Raw genomic sequence first — 16,575 nt, 5'->3', positions numbered from 1 at the left:
CCCTGCCCCAGCACACACCCTGGGATAAAAGGACCCTGCTCACAAGGACAGCCCTGGGCACCCCTCAGCCATGCCCAGGAGAAGACAGCTGTCCTGCCCTGTCCCTCTGATGGGGCAGAAGGGCATCCCTTCCAGGCAGAACATTCAGGTCTGTCCTCCTGACAGACGCCACACACTGCCCCATGTCCCAGCTTTAGGAGATCCCTCCAGGAACAGAACCTGCATTGCTCTGCATCCATAGACATACCACAGACATACTCACAGGTAGAGTGCTGAGGATATTTCTCCTCCAGTGAGCTCTCAGCATCTGTCAGCTTTCTCAACCTCTCAGGTCTCCCCTTGATGCCTACAGGCAGTGTCCCCAGCCCTGTGTGCTTGGCAGAGGAGCTACTCTGTGGCAGAGCTGTCCCTCATCATTGCTGTAATGTTTCATCAGCTCCCACTGTCCCAGGAGTCCAGCCCAGCTACAGCAGAGGAGCAGGTGAAGGCGTCACGTACTCCACTGCTCCTCTGAGGTATTCCTGAAGCTCCAGGGAACCAACTTGGAAAGAGAGTGAAGTCCTCCCTGCCATCTGCTCTCTAGTCTGCGGAGAAATCCTTCTGTCCAGCAGAGTCCTTTCTCCTGATTAAACATGAGCTGGGCAGAAGAATCACTTTTTCTTGTCTCCACATGAGACAGGACCCCCAGAAGTTGACGGGAAGGGAACTCTTTCTCCTTGGGGAGGGGATGCAGCTCTGGCACATGGCTGCCTCAATCCAACCAAAGCTGGGATTCCTCTTCCCACAGTTCCAGTGGGCACAAAAGAGGCACCTGCTTCCTGGGAGCTGCTGGTCCCAGCTCTCATGGGAATTAATGGGGGGGGGGCCAGGAAGGAGGTATTCAAACACCAAAACCCGATGAAACCTGGAGGGGCCAGAGATGCTCCAAGAGATGTGCAGGGAGATCCAAGGTCAAGGAATCACAGAATGTTAGGAGTTTGAAGGGACCTCAAAAGGTCATCTAGTCCAACCTCCCTGCCAGAGCTGGATCACCTGGACTAAACCACACAAAAACATATCCGGGTGGGTGTGAATGTCTCCAGAGGAGGAGACTCCACAACCTCTCTGGGCAGTCTGTCCCAGGGCTCTGGCACCCTCACAGTGAAAGAGTTTCTCCTGACATTCACATGGAACTTCCTCTGCTCCAGCTTTTACCCATTGACCTGTGTAAGGCCACCCCTCAGTCTCCTCTTCTACAAGCTAACGAGGCCCAGCTCCCTCAGCTCAGAGGAACTGGCCAGCATTGCCCCTCTGCAGAAAGAGGACCACCTCAGAGGACAATGGGACAGGCTCCTGGAATGGCTGCATGTGAAACGTGGCCAGGCAGGATCCAAGGATTCACACAGGGAGGCACATGCCAGGGGGTGGCCTGTCACTGGGAAGCTTGCCCCACCTGTCTCTGGGCCTGTGAACAATGCTGCCTGCGGTTAGAGCGGCACCCCATGGAAGAGACCCCCCTCCAGCTGAGAGAGAAAAAGACCCTTTGGGAGGCCTGGCAAATCGAGTCTATTGGAGCCCTTGGGAAGGCAGAGGGGAAACAATAGTATTAGTGGGAGTGGAAATAATTTCTGGCCTAGTCCCAGCCCAGGCATTTCCAGGAGCAGCAGGAGAACAGCCAGGGAGGGCCTGACAAACTGGTTTCACTTTCTGCCAACCCCCAGTCTGTTCAGTCAGCCCAGGGCAGTCATTTCACTGCTGCCAAGGGGCAGGAGTGGGCCAAGGAAGGAGGAGTCAGGTGGCAATTTCACACCCCGTGTTTCCCCCAAGCTAATGGGATAGTGGGGAGAACTAATGGGCTTTTGAAAGGGTTTCTAAAAGCTCACAAGCCACACTGGGCAGAACGACTCTGGGATGCAGTTCCCCAAGTCATTGATTGCTGGGGAAGAAATGGTTGTGCCTTTTGTCCCAAACCCCCATCTTTAATCCCCAAACCCCACACTCCCAGCACCCCAGACAAGCCATTTTCTCTCCTGGTCTGCCAGTCTTGGTAGAAATGCTGACCATTGGGCCCATTCCCCTCGTCCTGGCTGAGCCCCTCAACAAATACGCTGGGAAAGCAAAAGATGCCCATGGGAAGGAACACAAAGTCAATACAAGGTGGATTATTCCATCCTTCTCATAACAATCTACGACCAGCCCCTTAATACAAACTGAGTCTGGGTTTTTTCTCTTTTCTTTTCCAGATGGAATCTCTGACACCTGCTTGAAGGAATAGATGAAGCTGTTAATTGCCTGTATAGTTTTGTTAATAATTGCTTTGTTAGTATTTATAGGAGGTTTAGCAGACTGTCACAAACACTGTTTTGGTCGACCATTCTCACCACCTTTAATATCTGGGGAAACATTTGTGCCCCCCTCTTCAGCCTGGGGTGGCAAAATGGATTTATAACTTTAGGCCAGCAGCTGCCCAACACCTTTAACCTGACAAATTGTTGGGGATGTGGGAGCCCTTCAGGATTTAAAGACTGGCCATGGACGTTGAAACAATATCCCCAAAATGGCTCGTGAGTGATCTAAGTGACATAACCATTGGTAATGATTCATTCTATTGGAATGAGGAAACAAACCCATGGAAAACCCCAGTTCCAGAAAAGGGGGAATATTGTCTGAATTGGAATGACAACAATGGAGGTTTTGTGGGTTGTAGTGTGTGTGATTGGACCTTCAGGTGTGGAAATCCTGCTATCTTCCCTGGGTGTCGACCCATTAATTGTGCAACTTATAATCACTCTTTTCCTGTCAGAGGTGATATGTCATGGTGTGTGTTTAACAACACCACCAGTGAGCAAAACTCATCCCTCAGTGGCTAAATTTGGCATGGGTCAATGAAACTGGTCATCAAAACCAATTTGATATCTGTTGGTCTAATACGAATCTAATGGGAGTTGAGATACTGAGGAAATCCAACCCTTTGGCTTGTGGCAGAACCTGGTTGGCATAACCAACCAGGAAGTTGCCATTCAGTGTAACTATAGAAATCGGGTAGGAGCATGAAGAGGGTATCTTTGGATTAATGGAATAAAATCAAATAATCAAATTAAGCATCCTTTGGGTTTAAAAAACACCATTTATTTTGAAACTCCCTGTAGTTCTGATTTAAGACTCAAAGGGATTGGACCATTTGGATTTCAAAGGTCATTACTGGATTGGTGGCCACCATGCTTATTGAAAATGACCGAATAACTGGAGCAGAACATGTTATGTAGGTTATAGACACCCCTTCTTTTTGTTGTTGTGTCCAGAGCAAAGTGAAAACAGTTTGGGAATGAAGGTCTATGACGACCTCAGTCGGTATCGAGGGTCCCTTGATGTTTCTATAGCAGGTCATTGCAAAGTGTCTGGGCCACACAGGACCAAGTGATGCTGCATTGGGAAAGGATGGAAGTGAACCATGTTATTACAGCCTAGACAAACTAGGAGGAAAAACCCAACAACTCACAGAGCTACTAAATACACACGGGTCCTCACGTGAGTTACATGGCCAGCTCTGTGCAGAAGAGGATGAACAGTTTATTGCTGCTTAGAAATACCCAGTCCTCAATTTCCACACGGCATCCTTGATCTCCTGGTTCCTCATGCTGTAGATGAAAGGGGTTGACAGCTGGTGGAAACACTGGGTAAAGAAATGCCATTACTAGGTGCAGAAGGTAGGCAAACACATCATTTTGAGGATAGTGCTGTGATACAAGAAGTCACTGGGAAAGCGTGTGGATGAGCTGGTGGCTTTGTGTTTGTGGGAACAGCTGTTGAGGACGGAGAGACAGCAGTACAGGCAGGGACATCGTGGGGTGGGAATGAGATTGGAAAGCGTGTTTTGTCCGTGCAGACTAAAGGAAACATGCAGAGGTGTGAGGCAGTGTGGCACAGGCTGTGCCGCAGATGGCCAAGGGTGCCATTCATGCTGAACGGGTCTGATAGGTTCCTTGTCCGTGGAGGCAGCACTTTTGTCTCCGTAGTCTTCGGTTGGGGGGGCAGTCGGTCCTGAGACTTTTTTACGGCGAGATCCCTTTAAATTCCTGCACCGCCTGACCTGTCTCAGAGGACTCCGGTGTCAGGGAACACGTCTCGGGGGACGCCAGGCTGGGGTAGCCGGTATGACCATCTTTTGCCGTTTCCAAAACTCACACTCTCCTATTTCACTCGCTCTATATCCTCGTTCAGGATCCTGGCGACAAGAGAGAGGGGTCCCTGCTTGGGGTCCCCTTGGAGCCGGAATAACAGGCCCAACTTGGATCAATGTGATCAATGTCGAGCTTTTTAAGAAGACCTTTCATAAGGTCATAAATACGTCTCTCTCGGGGAAGACAGTTGATTCCCCATATTACCCACAGCTCACCTCTGTTCCAGAGGGATGATTCCTGGCCAGGCTTCCCACTTCCTTTCAGTGGCTCATTCAACGTTCTGTGGGAGTCGCAGGATGCCGCACAGCTCGGCGCGGTTCAAAGTCCTCACACGGGGCACCAATTTGCCGCGACGGAGAGACAGGACACAGCTTGATGCAGCAAGAGTCGATTCATTGCAAAGAACCATTCCTTTTCATAAGCTCTGCAGACGGCTGCTTTCTTTCAAACATACCCTGTTCCTGGACTACATCTGATTGGTCAACGTTTTGCTGTCACAGCCCCATATCTATCTTATCATGCTAATAGAACTTCCAAAACCTCCTCAGACAGCAGATATACCTTAAAAATAGAGGACACTCTTTCCTGGAGCCTGTCCCAGCAGGGGGCCGGCAACGATGCTGCCACCTTGTTTAGTTTCCCCGAGGTTCATGGCCTAAAGGCTCCATCCCGTTATCTGTTAACCTGGCAGTGCTTGAGGCTTTGTTTCTCAAGCTGCAGGACACACCTCACAATGCTTTTACCTCAAAATCCACTCACCTCACAATCACCTTACCTCACAATCTCCTTAACTCACAATCTCTTTACCATACAATCCCTTTACCTCAAAAACCCCTTACCTCACAATCCCTTTACCTCACAATCCCCTTACCTCACAATCTGTCTGTCAATCAATTCTATTACTTCATAATCTCGTTGCTTCACAATCATCATACCTCACAAATCCCTTACCTCACAATCCCCTTACCTCTCAATCCCTTTACCTCACAATCCCCTCACCTCACAATCCCCTTACCTCACAATCTCCTTACCTCACGATCCCCTTATATCACAATCCCCTTACCTCACAATCCCTTTACCTCACAATCCCTTTACCTCACAATCCCCTTACCTCACAATCCCTTTACCTCACAATCCCCTTACATCACAATCCCCTTACCTCACAATCCCTTTACCTCACAATCCCCTTACATCACAATCCCCTTACATCACAATCCCCTTGCCTCACTATCTATCTATCTATCTATCTATCTATCTATCTATCTATCTATCTGTCTATCTCACAATTTACCTCACGATCTATATATCAGCCAACCTCTTTTCCTCACATCTATCTATCAGTCAATCCCGTTACCTGACCTTTCAATGTATCAGTCAATCCCCTTGCCTCACAATCCATCAGTCACAGAGTCACAGAATTGTAGGGGTTGGGGGGACCTCAAGAGATCATCGGGTCCAACCCCCAGCCAAAAAAGGTTCCCTAGGACAGGTCGCATAGGTCTGTGTCTAGAGGGGTCTTGAATATCTCCAGAGAGGGACATTTCACAACCCCCCTGGGCAGCCTGTCCCAGGGCTCTGTCACCCTCACTGGGAAAAAGACTTTCTGCATGTTGGTACGGAACTTCCTGTGCTCCAACTTGCAGCCATTGCCCCTTGTCCTGTCCCCACAGACCATTGAAAAGAGGCTGAAAATTTTCCCCTGTGTCCTACACTTCAGATACTTATAAACATTGATAAGATCCCCTCTTAACTTTCTTTTCTCTAGGCTGAATACCCCCGGCTGACTCAGCCTTTCCTCACAGGGGAGATGCTCCAGGCCTTTAATTGCATTCGTATCCTCTGCTCAAATCTCTTCAGGAGATCCCTGGCTTTTTTGTCCTGGGGAGCCCAGAACAGGACACAACACTCCAGGTGGGGCCTGACCAGGGCAGAGTAGAGGGGGAAGATCACCTCCTTTGACCTGCTGGCCACTCTCTTTTTTATGTCCCCCAGGATCCCATTGTCGCTCTTAGACACCAGGGCACACTGCTGGCTCATGGCCAATCTGTCACCCACCAGCACCCCCAGGTCCTTCCCTTCTCTGCAGAGCTCCTCTCCAACAGGTCATCCCCCAGCCTCTACTGATTCCAGTGGTTATTCCTTCCCAGGTGATGATGTCAGGCACTGTTAGGAACGATCCCTTGGTAGGGACAAAAATGAGTCCCAAGGGTACTGAGGCTGCAACTGGGCTACCTGGCATGGTTTCAGGACAGGAACATATTTCTGCCCTCAATCCTCTTGCTTGGGAGTTACTGCTGGACATTTATCAGTTTGAAATATGGACACTGTTAGCACACGAAAATGACATAGGCATCGTTAGGACCATTCCCTTGCCAAGGAAAGCCCTGAGCTCAAAGGTTATTTGGGCTGCTATTGGCTTCCTTGGGAGGTTTCAGACCAGGAACATCGTTCAGCACTTAAACCTGTTGTTTTGGAGCTGTACCTGGGCATTTAGCATTTTCTAAGGTGGACACTGGTAGAGCCTGAAAAGGACATGAGGAGCTTTTAGGATCACTCCCTTGGGTAGGAATCACAGAATTAGAGAATCACAGAACATTAGGAGTTGTCAGGGACCCCAAAAGATCATCTAGTCCAACCTCCCCTGCCAGAGCAGGATCACCCAGACTAAAACACACAGGAATGCATCCAGGCAGGTTTTTAATGTCTCTAGAGAAGGAGACTCCACAACCTCACTGAGCAGTCTGTCCCAGTGCTCCATCACCCTCACAGGGAAAAAGTTCCTCCTTACATTCATATGGAACTTCCTCTGCTCCACCTTTCACCCATTGCCCCTTGTCTTATCACTGGCCATCACTGAGAAGAGCCTGTCTCCATCCTCCCAACTCTCACCATTTACACATTTATAAAGATGAATAACGTCACCCCTCAGTCTCCTCTTCTCCAGGCTCAAGAGGCCCAGCTCCCTCAGCCTTTCCTCATAAGGAATCATCTTGGTGGCCCTGCCCTGGACTCTTTCAAGGAGTTCTCTGTCCTTCTTGAACTGAGAGCCCCAGAACTGGACACAACATTCCAGGTGCGTTCTCACCTGGGCAAGGGGGAGAAAGGCCTCTCTTGACCTACGAACCACACCCCTTCTAATACACCCCAGGGTGTCATTGGCCTTAGCCAGGAGGGCACACTGTGTTGCCTTTCACAAGGCACGGTGACCTGGTTCAGGAACGGCAACGGCGCCACACTCTGGCAGCACGGTCCATCAGCTCACAGACACCAATGTGGTGGACGCCAAATGGCGTTTATTAGAGAGGGGCACGGGGCTTTATACCCCAGGGCTGTGATGCCACTCCCATCCTCTCAACTAACCGGCTACTTGCTAGTGGTTACCTGTGGAGGGGAGGGGTCCTACCTTTCCATACAGCGTGACACCTTCTGACCACAAAGCCCTATCTACCGACATTTCCCCCCTCCCTATGCCTACTAAAACTACTTACAGTGCAAGTAAGATTTTGGTTGGATTGATCTAGTAATCAGAAAGTAGCATTTAACAAAAATATTTACAACGATTCTTTGGAGTTTTTTCTGATCCTGCCATCTCCCTAACACCCATTCCTGCGGTTGATGTTCGTACAAACCCGTAGACGGCACGACAAACCCTAAAAGTAAAATCACACAGAGACATTGTGGCCCTTTGCCACGGGGGCTGTTTTGCCGTTGTTTGGATTCTGCCGGTTTGGGACTCTCGGATGCAGACAGGATGCTTGCTGGGTTGTCGTCCTCCTCGGCCAGCTGGGTGTATCGGTCACGGGGGCGCCCGATGATCTGATCCTGTGGATAAAAACTCACAGTTTACACCATTTAATTCTGCTGTCTTTTTTAACAGCAGCATACCCTCGTCCCGTAAGGACCAACCTGCACCCCTGTTCCCATTCTCCCAGCTCATTCCTGACTACAACCGGTGGGCCTTCTTCAAGTGCCTGAGTGGCCCAATGTTTTTGGGTAGGACTGTTTACCTCCTCTCCTCTGGGGAACTGATTCAGTGCTAACAGAGCAGTTGCCAACAGGCGTGCTTGGTCTCCTGTAGGAATGGCATTGGTGAAACCCTCTGCCTTTGCTAACACTTCTCATTTAGATTTTACTGTTTTGGTTCACTCGCTCGACTATGGCTTGCCCTGTGCTATTATACGGGATGCCGTACGTTAAGGTAGTGCCCCATTTCTGAGTACCCTGGCTTTCAATAGGGCTAAAGTGTCCCTTCCCAACAAGCGTGCAACTCCTGACGTGACATATGGAAAGAAGGTGATGTTTTTTTCTGGTCCCTTTTCAGTATGGAGTGTGATTGCTATCAATTGAGCGCTCTTTCTGGCTTGACTTAGTCCCCCAACTCCTCCCACCATGGGAGCATTTTCCAATTTCCAGTGTGGGGGCCAGTGCGTTTTGGGGATGACTGTGACGTCTGCTCCGGTATCAATTAAAAAGGGAACACTGATGGTGGTGTCATCTAAAGTATTGTAAAGGGAGCAAACTCCCCACACCACCGGCGGGTCATCACATTTTACAACCAGGGCCACCCTGGCTCCCGAACCCAGAGGGTAGTCCCTGCTGTCCCTGAGGCAAAGGTATGTCTGCCTGCAATGTTGGTTGGACTATATAATTGGTCTCTTCTTGAGGGGGCAACAAGTTCAGAATCGCCTTGCCCCATTTTTGGCTGATATAATTGGGCCGCCGCGTATCCCACTCAGGAGAGAACTGGGTGCGGCCCGAAAGTCCCCTCCCTTTAAGTTTCCCTGATTGTTACCCCTGCAATCCTTGGCAAAATGTCCCCTCCTCCCTCAAGCCCAACATGGTCCCTTGGGCCAAGTTTGGCGTGGGGTGAGCACTATTGGCAGATTTCCAGACTGAGGGCAATTTCTCCCGATGTGTCCAATCTGACCGCATTTAAAACACACCACTGCATTGGCTACTAGGGCGTGAACAGCTGCCTGGGTTGGAACTAAATGTTCTTCTCTTGATACGTGCTTAATCATGTCTGCAATATTTGACCCTGCTGGTAGTGATCGGAGAATTTCTTTGGTTGCCGAATTACACTGCTGACGTAAGCATTCTGCTACGACCGGGCCTTTTGATTCCGGAGGCAGCGCTGACGAGTCTACTGCTGCTTGGAGGCGATCCACAAATTGTGTGAAGCTTTCGCTTTCGCTCTGCTTTATTGTGGCCCATGGTGATGGCCTAGCGATGGTTCTAGAGACTGCGCTAATAGCTTCTCTGGCCGCGCGAGTTGTTGCCGCGACCTCAGGGGCCCGTAAGCCCTGTGCTTGTGCCTGAGGGGTAAGCATTGCTGGATCTGTACCCATTAGTCGCTGCAGGCTAGAGTTACGCAGAACATGATCGTCCCCAACTGCTTGGGCCAGTAGCCTCGCACTGTTCTCCTCCCATTCTTGTTAAAAAACGATCATTCCTGCCCCGTCAAAAATCAGTCTACAAGTTTGCTTTATATCAAAGGGAAGTAGGTCATCTCCTCCAAAAACCCCATCTATGAGAGTGGAGACCATATCCAAATTAAGTCCCTTATCCACAATTGCTGTAACAATTGCTTGTATATCCTTAGGGTTTATTGGCGAGTGAGCCCTCTGTCTCCCGGGCATCACCCGGACCGGGAATGCTGACGCGGCTGATGGTGCCCAGTCGGCACACGCAATTTGTATTTTTTTCCAATCCGTAAGAGGAATATTTTCCCCTAGGGATTCTTTTTTATTTTGGATGCTAATATTTTGGCCTATGATTTTGTCTATTCTCATTTCCTCCTCTGAGTCAGAATCAGTTGTGAGCTGCTCGCACTGACTAGTGTCCGAGTCGGAGCCGGAACTCGACTGACTGGCCATTTCCGGTGTTATCCTTCTTTTTGTTGGGCTCCGACCCTGCCCACCATCTTTGTGGGTGGATCCTCATTCCCTCCCCCTCGACCCGCCCCTTTTCTTGAGTGGGTTCTGATTGGCTCTCCACCTGTCGCTCTTGTTCTTGTCCCTTCCTTCTCTATCTCTACCACCCTTCTCTTCCCCTTCCTTTTCACGTGATCCAGGCAGCTCTGGAATTTCCTCCCTTTTCGCGCCAAAAGTATGCTTTCCCTGCCCTTCTCCGCCGGCGCCATCTTGGGGAGCACATGGCGGCAGCCATTTTTCCTGAGATTCTGATATCTTAGTGGCAGCCCTGGCCTCCTCGGCTAGCCCACCCCAGAAAGATTTCGCTCGCTCCTGCCCCTCCGTAAGAGATTTCACTCGCTCCTGCTCCTCTGCAAAAGTTTAAGCTCGCTCCTTACTCTCCATGTGCAGATCAGGGTTCGGGTATGGAAGAGGCGTATCGCCCTCTCAATCTTTGGGCTCGGCAGGCTTATCACCGTCTGGGGGCTGCAAAGTTTGTGTTGCCGCCCCGATTCCCAATTTTGAGGTGACCAACAAACATTCTTTCACCGCCCTCCAAGTGTCCTGCTCTTGTATCGCTTTCCGGAGGGCCTGCACAACCCTCCCCCACGATTTCAGATTTTTCCCACTGCCGGAGGACATAGTTTCCTCAGCTAAAACTTTAGTACATTTATCCTACACCTCAGGATGGAGAATATCAACCGGCTGGTCAATGACCCCGATTTTTAAAAGTCTCGTATCAGTGAGAGTAAAATCTTTAGCCTTACACTCAATACCCCACTGCTTATGCAATTCCAATACAACCTTCACAAGGGCTTCCATCCTCCTTCTTGGTCCGGAAGCGTCCTCCCCGCCGGGCTGGTCCCGCCGCTCCGGCCGCCGTTTACCCGAATTCAGGCGAGTTTCCCGGGTTTTGGCACCACTTGTTGCCTTTGTTAGACCTGGCGACCTGGTTCAGGAATGGCACTGCACTCTGGCAGCACGGTCCATCAGCTCGCAGACACCAATGTGGTGGAGGAAAAATGGCGTATATTAGCGAGGAACATGGTGTTTTATAGCCTAGGGCTGAGTGTCGCCGTTCACGGCGTGGCGACCTGGTTCAGGAACGGCAACGGCGCCACACTCTGGCCGCACGGTCCATTCAGCTCGCAGACACCAATGTGGTGGACGGCAAATGGCGTTTATTAGAGAGGGGCGCGGGGCTTTATACCCCAGGGATCAGATGTCACTTCCGTCCGCTTACCTCACCGGCTACCTACTATTGGTTACCTAAAGAGAGGGGGGGGGTCCTACCTTTCCGTACAGCCCGAAATCTTCCGACCGCCAGGCCCTATCTACCGACAGCTGAGATGTCACTTCCGTCCGCTTACCTCACCGGCTACCTACTATTGGTTACCTGAGGAGAGGTGGGGCCCTATCTTTCCATACAGCCCGAAATCTTTCGACCGCAAGGCCCTATCTACCGACAGGAAGGGAGATGCTGGTAGAGCCACAAAATGATGTCAGGCACTGATAGGCTCGTTCTCTTGCTTATGAAAACCCTGAGCCTCAAGCTTACTGGGGTGGCTAATGGCCTTCCATGGAGGATTTCAGGCCAGGACCCTTTTTCAGCCCTCCTAGCTTTTGTTTGCAACCTACAATAAAGGTGGGAAATTCTCCCTTTCCCTGTCTTCAGCAGCACATATACTAAAATTGGAACGATACAGAGATCAGCATGGCCCCTGCACAAGGATGACACGCAAATTCATGAAGCCTTACACATGTATTTAAATTCCCACCTGGAGTGTTGTGTCCAGTTCTGGGCTCCCTGGGATAAAAAAGACAGGGATCTATCTCCTGGAGAGAGTCCAGAGGAGGCTACGGAGAGAAATTAATAAGGGCCTGCACCATCTCCCCTATGAGGAGAGGCTGAGTGACCTGGAACTGTTTAGCCTTGAGAAAGGGGGGACCTTATTAATGTTTATAAATAACTTAAGTATGGGATGCAGGGGGAAATGGCCAGCCCCTTTTCAGTGGTCTGTGGAGACAGGACAAGGGGCAGTGGCTGCAAGTTATAGCATGGGAAGTTCCGCACTAACATGGGGAAGAACTTTTACACAGTGAGGGTGACAGAGCCCTGGGACACGCTGCCCAGGGAGGTGGTGGAGTCTCCTTGTCTGGAGATATTCAAGACCTGTCTGGATGCCTATCTGTGCAATATGAGCTGGGGAGCTGCTTTGGCAGGGGGTTAGACCCAATGATCTCTTGAAGTCCCTTCCAACCCCTATGCTTCTATGATTCTATGATTCTCCTTTTGTTACTAATTTTGTAAATACATTAATAACAAATAAGGGCCAGGGAGAATTTCAAAGATGGATGCTGGTGGAGCTGGAAAAGATGTCAGACAAATTTTGGACTATTCAGTTGTCTATGAAAGACCTGTGCCCCAGGACTGAGGTACTTAAAGACATTTTTTGCTTCAGTCTTTAGTAGTATGATCAGTTGTTTCCTGATCCCCAACCCCTGAGTGGAAATATGGGGACAGGAAGTAGAGTGAAGCCCAAATCATCCTAGGGGAATTGGTAAGTGACCTGCTCAGCCACTTAGATCCACATACGAGGGCACTGAGGGAGCGGGTGGAAGTTCTTGCCAAGCCACTTTCCCTTATTTACCAACAGGCTGACTGAGGTGGTTCTGCCTGACTGGAAGCTGGCACATGTGACACCCATGTATCACAAGAAGGGACAGAAGGAGGACCCAGGGAACTAGAGGCCTGTCAGCCTGACCTCGGTGCTGGGGAAGGGGATGGAACTAATCATCTTGAGTACCATCATGCAGCACATGCAGGACACTCAGGTGATCAGGCCTGGTTAGCATGGGTTTAGGAAAGGCAGATCTTGCTTGACCGACCTAATCTCCTTCTATGACAAGTTGACCTGCTGCTTAGTGGATGTGGGGAAAGCTGTGGATGTCATCTACCTGGACTTCTGTGAAGCCTTCATCACTGTCACCCACAGCATCCTGATGGAGAAACTCACCTCTCATGGATTCGATGGATACACTCTGTGCTGGGTTAGAAACTGGATGAAGGCTGGGCCCAAAGTGTTATGGTGAACAGAGTTAAATCCAGCTGGCAGAACGTTACAAGTGTTGTTCCCCAGGGCTCAGTGCTGGGGCACGATCTCTTTGACTCCTTTATTAATGATCTGGACAAGGGGATTGAGTGCACCCACAGTCAGTTTGCAGACGACACAAAATTGTGTGGAAGTGTGGATCTGCTGGAAGGAAGGAAAGCTCTGCAGAATGATATGGACAGGCTGGATTGATGGGCAGAGGACAGCTTTTTGGGGTTGACATGGCCAACTGCCAGGTCCTGGACTTTGGTCACAATAACCCCAGGCAATGCTACAGGCCTGGAGCAGAGTGGCTGGAGATTTTCCTGGAAAAAAAGGATCTGGGGATCTTAGACAGGCAGATGTACGTGAACCAGCACTGTGCCCAGGTGGCCAAGGAGGCCAAAAGCATCCTGGGCTGTGTATGGAACAGTGTAACCAGCAGGAGCAGGGAAGTGATTGTTCCATTATACTCAGCTCTGGTGAGGCCGCCCCTCAAGTGCCGTGTCTGATTTTGGGCCACATAACAAGAAGGACATTCAGATGTTGGAGTGTGTCCAGAGAACGACAACGACTCTGGAGATGAGTTTGGAGCACAAGTCCTCTCAAGATCAGCTGAGGGAAATGGGCCTTTTCAGTCTGAAGAAAGGGAGGTTGAGGGGAGACCTTACCACTCTCTACAACTACCTGCAAGGAGGGTGCAGGGAGGTGGTATTCAGTTTCTTATCTCAGATAGACAGGGAGAGAATAAGATCAAATGGCTTCAAAATGCACCAGGGGAGATTTAGGTTCCATATCAGGAAGAATTTCTTTACTGAAACAGTAGTCAAGTGTTGGAACAGGCTCCCCAGGGAAGTGGTGGATTCACCATCCTTGGAGGTATTTAAAGGGCCTTTAGACATTGTGCTTGAGGACGTGGTCTAGAAGTGAACTGTGCAGGGTTAGGCTGTGGCTGTGGACTTGATGATCCTAAAGGTCTTTTCCAACCCCAGTGATTGGATGATTCTATGGTACAGAGGAGACAGGAAATTCCCGTTCTGTCATGGTGGGAAAGCATTGCCATTTCAGAAAATTAGTGGAGTGACTCAGCTGATGACAATGTGCTTGTAAATTTTTATAAATGGCAGGAGAAAAATAAATAAGGCAAAAAATGTGCACCTTTCAAAGGAAACATGATGCAAAAGAAGCACAGCTCGTCGATTCACAGTGTCTGGGGAAAAAAAGTCAGCTACATACAGCACTAGAAATGGGATGAACGTGAAACATCTTATTACAGCTTAGACAACATAGAAGGAAAACAAAACTAATAAATACAGACTGGTCCTCACGTGAGTTACATGGCCAGCGGTATGCAGAAGATGATGAGCAGTTTATTACTGCTTAGAAACACCCAGTCATCAATTTCCACATGGCATCCTTGAGCTCCTGGTTCCGCATGCTGTAGATGAGGGGGTTCACTGCTGGTGGAACCACCGAGTAAAGAAATGCCAGTATCAGGTCCACAATAAGGGAGGACATGGAGGGGGGCTTCAGGTGGTCAAACACACCAGTGATAATAAACAGGGAGACCACAGCCAGGTGAGGGAGGCAGGTGGAAAAGGCTTTGTGCCGTCCCTGCTGTGAGGGGATCCTCAGCACAGCCCTGAAGATCTGCACATAGGACACCACAATGAACACAAAACACCCAAAACCTAAACAGACACTGACCACAAGGACTCCAGTTTCCCTGAGGTAGGCACCTGAGCAGGAGAGCTTGAGGATCTGGGGGATTTCACAGAAGAACTGGTCAACAGCATTGCCCTTGCAGAGGGGCAGTGAAAATGTATTGGCTGTGTGCAGCACAGCACTGAGAAACCCACTGGCCCAGGCAGCTGCTGCCATGTGGACACAAGCTCTGCTGCCCAGGAGGGTCCCGTAGTGCAGGGGGTGGCAGATGGCAACGTAGCGGTCATAGGCCATGACGGTGAGAATATAGTACTCTGTGAAGAGCAAAATTAAAAAGAAAAAGAGTTGGGCCACACATCCTGTGTAGGAAATGACCCTGGTGTCCCACAAGGAATTGGCCATGGATTTGGGAACAGTTGTAGTGATGCAGCCAAGGTCAAGTACGGCGAGGTTGAGGAGGAAGAAGTACATGGGGGTGTGGAGGTGGTGGTCACAGGCTATGGTGATGATGATGAGGCCATTGCCCAGGAGAGCAGCCAGGTAGATGCCCAGGAAGAGGCAGAAGTGCAGGAGCTGCAGCTCCCGTGTGTCTGCAAAGGGCAGGAGGAGGAAGTGGATGATGGAGCTGTTGCTGTTGGACATCTGCTGCTGTCAGTTGTGGATACCTGTCCAAGGAGGAAAAAGGTAGTGAGAAGTTAGGGAGCGATTCTTTGAGTGAAAGAGTTTCCAATTCACATTAACTCCCTGTATTCAGGAGGATATTTGGCTGGCCCCTTTTGGGAGGTCTGCTTTGTGCTGGCTTGAGTGTGCCACTGCTGGGAGGAGGGTCAGCTGTGGGGTCTTGAGAACTCAGTCCTGCCTTGCAGCAGTAAGTGAATAGAAGGATGTTGTGATCTCAGACTAAATCCCCTGTGGATAGCAATGAGCTTTTCAGCACTGTCACTCCTGTTTCACGAAGGGAAGAGCAGAGCTTTGGAGCTGTGGTTTTCTCCTGACTGAGAGCTGAGGAATCCAGTCTTGCAGGGCAGAGCTCCAAAGCCCTCCTGCAGTCTCATCCCACCCAAGGAGGATCTCAGCTCCCCGCTCCCAGCCAGGGACACACAGGGCTCAGTGCAGCAGCCTACACACAGGTGATGAGTGTCATTGCCACGGCCTCTGTGCCGAGATGTCTCCTGCATGGGGCTCCTCTCTGGGACACAAGAGTCCCTGGGAGAGTGGTGCCATTGTGGGAGGCAGCTGCAGCCCAGCAGGAGCCCCCTGGAATTCCTCAGACCTACAGATGGGGGTTCTGAAGTGAGGGTCAGCTCAGTGCCAGCCCCACCAATGGATTTGCCCAGAGGCCCAGGAAACAGTGGGAGAAAGGCAACAAGAACAAGAGGGGAAACAGCGAGAAACATTCCACAGAAGGCTAGAAGGACAGGCACCCGGAGGTTTCTTCTCTCTGGGACAAGGACTCTGCACCATATTTCCATGTGTCAGACTTTACATCCACCACTTCTTTCCACAGTGCAAATGCAGCCATTCCCAGGAGAAGACAGCTGTCCTGCCCTGTCCCTCTGATGGGGCAGAAGGGCATCCTTTCCAGGCAGCACTTCCTGGTCCTAGAGAGAACCTGTCCTCCTGACAGACCCCACACACTGTCCCATGTCCCAGCCTTAAGAGATCTCTCCAGGAACAGAACCTGCATTGCCTTGCACCAGGGAAATGCTGTGGAAATTTCTCCTCCAGTGAGCTCTCAGCATCTGT

General features: G+C 50.3%; 1 protein-coding gene across 1 annotated transcript; it reads right to left on the bottom strand.

Annotated features, from left to right (window-relative positions):
- Positions 1-14,544: 14,544 nt before the first annotated feature.
- Positions 14,545-15,471, bottom strand: LOC311198956 (olfactory receptor 14A16-like; the record flags this gene model as incomplete). Its single annotated transcript, XM_084272998.1, has 1 exon — positions 14,545-15,471. The coding sequence occupies one exon, from the start codon at positions 15,469-15,471 to the stop codon at positions 14,545-14,547; it is 927 nt and encodes a 308-aa protein (XP_084129124.1).
- Positions 15,472-16,575: the final 1,104 nt, after the last annotated feature.

Source organism: Gallinula chloropus, assembly GCF_964237585.1.
Source record: "Gallinula chloropus genome assembly, chromosome: 19".
NCBI classification, from domain to species: domain Eukaryota; kingdom Metazoa; phylum Chordata; class Aves; order Gruiformes; family Rallidae; genus Gallinula; species Gallinula chloropus.
Note: the sequence above shows the minus strand (reverse complement) of the source record. Positions and strands in the feature narration are given on the sequence as shown.